Genomic DNA, 9161 nt, shown 5'->3' on the forward strand with positions numbered 1-9161 from the left:
GAATTCTAGTTAGAATAGATAATATTTATCTTTCAATGTATGAGCGGTTGTAAAACAGGAGTAGGGGTAACTTCTTTTAGATCTAGATAGAAGATTCACACCAAAAATTCACAGAAGTTGTGGGGGTGGGTGAGGTTGCAGGGCCAATGGTAGCCCCTCTTCTGTCTGTGTTGCCTCCAAATCCATTATAGGGTACTGTTGGAATAGGAGTAGAAATATTATTTGTATATAGTACCCTACTTGGAGAAGGATTCTCATGTAGTGTCTATAAATAGGGCTCAGTGTTATAATGTAAATACACAATGTGATAATAATATTTTTCTCCTATATTTCTCACATGGCATTAGAGCCATCATGGAATATTATCACTGTGCATTTTTTTCCGGTGACTGAAAATTATTCTGGCATTGTCAGACAACCAGAATGTGGTTTATACAGGTGTTGTGCAAAATCCGATAACATTATCAGGTCAGGCATCTCTCCGCAACCAAACCCCAACAAGCTTTGTCGTGAACTAACGTCCCACACGCTGATCAAAAGGTTGTCACGTCCGACGAGATCTGCCGAGGCGCAGACGCGTGAGGCTTGTTCCGACCAGTTTTTTGAGCAATTCTTTTTCTTATAGGCTCGCCCAATCCTTGTGAGCCTTTCCATCAAGTTTGTTTTGGATTTAGATCACCGGAACCCTAATTCGGTGACCTCTGCCAATTTTCCTGTGCATTTGCCAATTTTTGGTAGGGTTTCACACGATTTTAGACCATAAGGTGAGTGATGCAATCGACACACTAGGCTTGATGGTATTAGAGTGAATTATCTCACAGTGACTAGACCCGACATTTCTTTTCCTATGAGTGTTGTGTGTCAGTTTATGGATTCTTCCTGTGATAGCCATTGGCATGCAATTCACATCTATGAGATATAAAGTCCTCTCTAGGTAAAGGACTCCTTTTTCGAGGATCGAGGTCATGAGCAGATCGTTGGATATACAAACGCTGATTGGGCAGGGATCACCTTACAAACGCTGATTGGGCAGGGATCACCTTCTGAAAGACGTTCTACATTTGAATATTGTGTTTTAGTAGGAGATAATTTGGTGTCCCGGAAGAGTAAGAAACTGAGTGTGTTTGCTCGATCTAGTGCAAAAGCAGAATATCTAGCAATGACTGTAGCAACTTGTGAGCTAGTTTGGATTAAACAATTGCTTAGAGAACTAAAATTTGGAGAAATCAGTCAGATGGGATTTGTGTGTGATAACCAAGAGTCCCTTCATACCACATTATATCCTATATTTCATGTGAGGATTAAGCACATTGAGATTGACTGTCACTCTGTCAGAGAAAAGATTATCTCCAAAGATATTGTAACAAAATTTGTGAAGTCGAGTGATCAACTTGTAGATATTTTCACCAAGTCCCTCACTGCTCCTCGTATTAATTATAGTTGTAGCTAGCTCGGTACATATGATTTGTATGCACCAACTTGAGGAGTGCTAGAGTAGGAATATGAATATGATTTGTATATAGTATTCTACTTGGAGAAGGATTGTCATGTAGTGTCTAACTGTCTATAATTAGGGCTCAAAGTAAGAATGTAAATATACAATTCAATAATAATACTTTTCTCCTATATTTCTCACAGGTACCGATGCTTTGTTTTGAGAGCTTAGATGTTTAGTACTTCCTCAAAAAATCTAAACAGAAAGTTCGTTGTATTCAATTAGCGAAAAAATGTTTGACAGGAATGGCTTTGAGGTGCTCAAAACTTGAAAAAGGAGAAGCGACAAGTTTCATTTGTTGGTGGCTGTGAGATAGTATGTTATCAAACTTGGATTATGTCACTCAGGATTGTAAGTGCTTTAAATAGAACTAATATTTGGTGCTTTAGTAAGATGTGAAATTATAGCGCTGTATCTTATATATTACATAATATGAAATTCAGATAGATGATGACTATCAGGTATCAAAGATATGTCTTCAGAATGTGTGTCAGTAAAGATATATAGAAGAGTATTTATGGGTACTCGCATGATGTTTTTTAGTGTCAACATCTCAAAGCATTTAATAGAGAGTGCTTGTGATGTAATGCTGAATATTTTAGGTCTTATTTTGGTTGATTTGGCATTAAACTAAAGATGAATCATCCGGACATGATTTTCATTTGTGGCTGTTAGTTTTCAAAAGGTTCTACGAGAGGTGCAAGTAGTGGCTTTCTGTTTGTAATCTGCTGATGTCATGTAGCAGTAGAGCTTTAAAGTAAGTGTTAGAGAAGGCTTGCTAATATTTGCTGATTAGTAGGGGCTTACATTTATCATTTCTGTTCACCTGGGACGTGAAAGTGAAGAATCGATCAAACTGACGTGTTGAAAGTACTAGCTTGAAGGCCAAATCGTTCTATTTTCAATTTAATATGTGATATCTTAGTCATGAACATTGTTGACCACCATCTGGAGAATTAGAAATGATGGAAGCAAACAAAAAAAGTTGAGAAGTCGTTTCCTTCTCCTCCTACATCGTTTATTGAGAAGGAAATGGAATTTTTATGAAGGTTCCCCCCCATAGTTTCCATCTTTCACTAATGCTGTGAAACCAGTGTGTGTTGCTCAATGCACTCTCTCTCTCCCTTGCAAATATATTATATCTTCAAACTTCATTAGTAAAGAACGTTTGAATGCAGTTGCTTTTCTTATAACTTCTAGATAAAATTTGTCCAACTTCTTGTAGCATAAACATGTTACTTTCTAGATTACAGATCATAAATAGAAAAGAAGATTATAAACAAAAGCTAGAGAACCTTCTGCTATATATTTGATGGAGATTATGGTGTTGTGCGGTTCCAGGGGCTGTAGGAACAAAAGCACTTAAGTACATTTTACACTTCTGGTTTCATATCTGGACATGAGAAAGCTTGAAATTGTTGTTATTGATCCTTACACTAGGGTCTGGAAAAAAATCCTGATATTAAAGAGTTGTACTGCTATAGGATTCTTTTGCTCTTAATTGTTGCCCAAAGTTCATCAAAATAGTTCATGTACTGATGGACTGAAGCTGTAACAGATGGGCAAATAACGAGTTCCATGTGGGACGGGTAACAACAACAATAATAACTATGCCTCAGTTCTGAAATATTTGGGGTTGGGTTGACTGTATGGATGAGGAGAACAATTACAGCTTCAGATTCAGGTCAAGCTTAGTGGGATTTGACGTATGGTCTTTTGTTTGCTGCTGATTTAGTTGAAAACTTCCTGGCCACTTCAGATCAAATGATCTGTCCATTTGATTGGTAAGTGATGTCCTCTGATATCCTGCGCTAGCCTCGCTGAACGTAGCCGCAGTTGCTCTTGCATCTCTGCTGGATTTATGCACAAGGGAGTGGGGAATCATACCAAGTGATCTGAACATGGGGTTATTGATTGGCAAAGCCATCATTGTCATCATCCTCTGAGATTGATACTGTCTTACTGTACCTCTTTCCCTCTTGTGAGCATTCTGGTGGCCTCCTAGTGCCTGTGAACTGTAAAACTTCCTCTTGCAGAAGTTACATGAAAAAACCTTGCCTGAAGTCGGTATATGTGACTCAGATTCTTTAGATATCGAAGGCAAGTTTCTTCCTAAGCTCAAATTCAACCATTCTCCTTGATCAAGCACATAAGTGCCTTGATTGCCATCTTCAGCACCTCTCATTCCCGATCGTATTGTAATTGAGCAGAGGTTGCTTTTTTCTTCTCCCACAATTTTCACTGAAGAGCCAGCTTGAAATTTTGTGGATGTACAAAGGTGCTTTATGGAGATACTAGCCAAAAGGACTTTTAAAGGGCTCCAGACAGATAGGCAAGGAATAAAAAGAGATCACACAGGAGGTGAAGGTCAGATCAGATAACTATGATTGATCATATCTATTTTCACTGTCCCCTCCAGCTGATGCTTGGTGTTCTAGGGGACAGTGCTTAGATCATGTTACACTGCTGTCTTTGTCAAGTCTAAATTCCCCACTGATATCTCTCATCTGTTGAAATAGTTCTACCTTTAATTAGGTAACTATTTAAGTAATTCTACCTAATTATGCAGAAGGTAGAATAAGATTACCCCTCCTTGATGTAGTATTAATGAATTCTTTTGATATATCAAACTTTAATTATCTTCCACTAGAGTTTTACTAAAATAAACCAGGTGGATATTTTCTTTATAAATAAGAAATAAACAAGATGGACAATCCAGTTTTGATTCCATTTTTAGCCTCATCATATTTCTACAATTTGTCGTCTTCCGTGGTTTTGCTGCTTCTATTATTCGCTGTAGCTTATAGATTTATGATCGTTTCTGGTAGCAGTTTATGACTTAGAAATCAGGCAAGCGGCTTTGTGGGTTGACACATGCCGAAAGGTAGGGTTTTTTAATGGACCCCGACTGCCTGAAGTTTTCAGTTAAGTTTTGTTATATTATCAAGAACTAGATGGTTTATAGGTTAACACTATATCCAAATGTTTCATTAAGTTGCTCAATGTGTTTTCATCATTTCCCATGCTTTTTTTTTGTGCGGTGTTAAAATTGTACACTGCAGAAACTTTCATTATCAAGTAGGTGACAAGTATTATAAAGATGGAAACCCTACTGCAAAAATTTATTTCCTGTATGAGAGAACTAGTGTATGAGAAGTTTTTGAACAGAATGTAGATGTTGGAGTGAGTGGTGGTAGTGTGTTATACTACATTCAATTAGAATGTGATTGATGTAATGTTGTGAAGTGGTAGGCCCAAAAGTTTGGCAATAATTGTAATAAAAAATAGGAAAAGGATGAGAGAGAATCTTGTGGACAACTTTGTTTAGTATTTTCTTCTGATGGTGGAGTATCTATGTGGCTGTCTTCATGTTGGGGTTTCTTTCCTGACATGTTGAAGCAAATAGTATATGAACAGTAGAAATCCTTGTTCACCATGCAAACAAACTTTTTCTGTCCAGTCAGCCAAAGTATTCGTGGCAGAGTTACTCGGTATTTGTGTTGTGTAGGCGGGTAAAGCTAGAGCGGGTGAAACATGATTAGTTGAACCCCTTTGTTGGGAAATGATGCCATATATATAAGTTAAATATTACTGTTCATACATATTCAAATCTTCAACTCCCTTAATGAAATCTTTGGCTTCACAATTGGAGGTAGTTGGTACTTGGTGGAATAGTCTAGCACTCAAGCTACGTGCTGAGGCAGAACTAGACGTTGTAGCTTTTGTTACATACTGGAATGAATAACAAAATATATTCAAATTTAAAAATAATATGGACAAGTTTTTAGAGTAACACAAGTAAAAGTATCTTCAAAACAATAAAACATTAAGGGGTTGTTTGGTAGTGTATTAGGAAAAATAATGCATGCATTAGCCTTGTGTATTACTAGTACCTTGTTTGGTACTCTTTTCCAACCTATGTATAACTAATGTTTGCATTAGTTACACACTCTAGCCAGTTCCTCCATGTTGGATGTATATTAGTGCATGCATTCTGAATTACAATTGTAAATCAACAGACAAACAAAATTATGTATCATCAAGTGAAAAAAACTTGGTACATTAATATGAACAGAATAATTTGCAACATATAAATTGTAGAAACTAACTCACGCCTAAAAAGGCTAAAACAAGCTCGGGACTTCTCTCACCGAGGCTTGTAATCATCCCCCGAATCCAATGGAACTCTCAGAATTTCAATTCGAGCATCCAAACCCCGAATGTTGATCTAAGTCAATTCAAAGGCTAAATTTTCACAATTTCACAACTTAGGACCTCAAATCTTCAAAAAGACTCGAAAACAGAAATCGACAACTCTCACTGCTCAGATTCCACATTTTGGGATGATGGAATCGACAAAATTTCATTCCGACACTCGAAACTCCAAAAGACCCCAAAAATCCCTTCCTTAACAACTTAGCCTTTAAAACTCACAAACTTACCAAATTCTCAACTTTTAACTCAAAGTTCAAAACCAACTTTTCAAACTCAAACATAAAAGACTTGGGATTGATATCGGGAGGAGCAAATTGGTAAATTCATGAAACTTTTCAAAATGACCGTCCGGGTCATTACAAGTAGTGGGTGCTAATGATGATAGTCGTGGATAAATGAGTGGTAATTGGTCTTCATTATAATTTTTATCTGAATTACTTTTCAGTAATTATAAAATTGTTAAATATTAGAATAACTTGGATCTATTCAACTCTATACTAAGTTGATTTAATCTTAAGAAAAAGAAAGAATGTATTTTTTTAATAGTCTGAGATTTCAATCATTTAAATTCAAATATCAATAAAGTGCAAACAAATAAGGCTCAAAGGCAATAATTATTTGAATATTGTCAAGCTTAAGATTTTTCAATGAAGAATTATAGAACTTTTTCTGATTAGTATTATAGAAACTATTTCAGTTCTACGTTCCCTACGAAATATGATGTATGACATTCGTGTCTCTAGGACAATAGTAAGACCCTCCATAACATCAAATAACCAAAGTCTAAATTAAAGTAGCACTTGGGTTTATTCCTTGACTTGAGTGGTTAGTTACAAAAAGAATTTGCCGACTTCATTTGAAATATCATCCAGATGAGGATAACAGTATAACAGAAGAATTGTGATGGGACTTGTCAATCAGTTGTATCATCATATAGGTTTTAGAGCCCGTTGAATTAAGTTTTTTTAGTCAAAAATAAAAAAAAAGTCAAATTTAAATGATTTTTTATGTTAAATAAATTGTAGGGGAGATCTATTTTTGATTTTTGACTTATTTAAGTTGTTTTTAATCTTTGTCAAACATTTCCTAACTTCTTTTAAATCATTTTTTACTTATTTTAATTTATTTCTATATTTGCCAAACAGTTTCAAAAATAAAAAATTAACTTAAAAATATATTTGACCAAAAAAACCCAATTCAAACCCCCTTTGAGACTGATATTTTCTCTTCTGCTAAACACTTTGGCCTGTGAATATGCGGGAAAAACAAGAATCTCCAAAGTAGAAACTTTTCATTTCTTACTTTTTCATCCGCAATGAAACTTTTCTTTTGTATATCACTGACGTTAGTTAGTTTTGTGAGACTTTGTTTTATTTCATAATTTCGATAAATTCATATTTTGTAGACCCAAGTATGTAAGAATTGAATTTATTCTCTTCATTCACTTTTACTTATTTATTTTGAACTTGCATGTTTTTTATCATAATATTTATAGTAATTAGTGTTTAGTTTACGTCTTGATAAGAGTAAAACTTGAAAAAAAAAAAATTCTCTTGATATGCTAAAAGTATAAAAAAAAAATTTTAAAAATTATTGTAGTGAACTAATAAAAATGAATATATGACACAACTATTGTTTATTGTGAAACACATGATAAAGTTTTTTCAACTTACTGGCTTCGACTAAGATTTTGTGCTATGGCTTTAAAGGAAAACACGCAATATCGAGTTTGACAAAAGGGATAGAGGAAATATATGTGCTGGTTTTGTGGGCGTAAATTAATTGAAATATATAGGTGGAATATATTAACAACCCCTTTAAGATTTACCAATATAGTTCATTTAGACACTCAAATTATGATATGTTCTATGAAGCATTTAAATATATAATGAAATATTTTTATTCAATAATTTTAGTTTAAACTTTGAAAAACCTTCTACACATATTGTCAGACACTCATTATACGAATAAGTTAATAATTTAAAACATATTACCTCCTTTAATGATACACATTTATGCTCAACAAATCGTACAACCTCAAATCTATTCGAATTGAGTGAACAAAACGTCTAAAGAAAATTCATCATTTGTCAGGTTGCTCAATCACTTAATTGAAATAGTCTTTAATATATAACAAATGGTGTTTATTTTAACTCTTTATCCTAAGCCTAACAGATTTATTTTTAAAAAAGTATTAAATTTAACTGTGGATGCCACTTGGCTAACAAAATCTACCAATATCATTTTCTTTGTTAGCTTAAAGAAAAACTTCATGAAATCTAACATTATTGTCTTTACTTTCTCTAACAAAATTTACTATTTTCTCTTGCTTAAACAAAAATGGATATTAGGTCGATGGAATGGAGTAGTATTTTAAGAAATAAAAAATAAGAAATTATGTTAGAGAAAATGGTTTTAGAATTTACATTGCTTTTATGAAACATTAAGGACCAAATGTTATGGTTTGACCTTTAGTAAATTAACGTATAACAAAAGGTATGTGAATGTCACTGTTATGAAACTAAAAAGTTTAAAGGTATGTCAATGTATTTCGCCAAAAAATATTATTCTCATCTCAGTGTGTTCGTTCGGTACATTTTATTCTCATTCCATATATATATATATATATATATATAATCATTTCAAATTAATTTCTTCGTCCACTTTTAGTTGTCATGATTTCCTTTTTTTAGAGTCAAATGATAAGAACTTTGACTAGCATTTTATGATATATTTTTTCATCATATTGACATGCAAAAAATTGCACTTTATAGTACTTTCCGTATAGTTTTTGAATATCTAAATTTTTTGTTCAAAATATCAAATTAATCTAATTTAACTTTGAAAATTAGTCAAATTAAATTTCCGAAAGTGCAACATGACAATTAAAAATGGACGAAGAGAATAATATTTAATGATTTAAGGCAAACATTTGATTAATGCCTCGATAGGTAAATGTTGAATCAAAGATGTGGTGGTGTTGGTATATTTTATTAGTGGTTTGTTTTTCCATTGTTGGATAAAGAGGAAAGAGGAGAAAATGATAGCAAAATATAGGTTGGGTGTACTTGTACAACTTTTTGGATAGTTAATTTCCATTGAATCCGAGGATAAGTGGAAGGTCAACCATGCCAAATTCAGTAAAATATCGATTGCATGCACAAAACCAGCATAATTTTTAGAAAGGTACAATAGTTGAAAGGGCGTCATATGGACCACTTTTACGGGAAATGCAAAAGGCTCTTTGCATTAGCATCAAGCCATCAACAATTACATACAAACAACCATTTGTGATGCCGGCCCAGCCGCGAGAAATCAAAAGATCTTTGTCGGTGTTGACTTGGATTCAGAAATTTTCACTCATTAACTATGTCTATTTCTCTGTCTTCTACTAATGGTAAACACTATAGGTTTAAAACTTGACATACAAAATAAGAAGCACACCCCAACA

At 33.9% G+C, this 9161-nt stretch overlaps 1 protein-coding gene across 1 annotated transcript; it reads right to left on the minus strand.

Annotated features, from left to right (window-relative positions):
• Positions 1-2768: 2768 nt before the first annotated feature.
• LOC125864878 (zinc finger protein 2-like) lies at positions 2769-3920 on the minus strand. The gene has a single exon (XM_049544975.1). It carries the CDS (start codon positions 3678-3680, stop codon positions 3162-3164), a length of 519 nt encoding a protein of 172 aa, XP_049400932.1. The 5' UTR covers positions 3681-3920; the 3' UTR covers positions 2769-3161.
• Between the last annotated feature and the right edge of the window lie 5241 nt (positions 3921-9161).

This window comes from Solanum stenotomum, chromosome 5 (genome assembly GCF_019186545.1).
Source record: "Solanum stenotomum isolate F172 chromosome 5, ASM1918654v1, whole genome shotgun sequence".
Taxonomy (NCBI): Eukaryota; Viridiplantae; Streptophyta; class Magnoliopsida; order Solanales; family Solanaceae; genus Solanum; species Solanum stenotomum.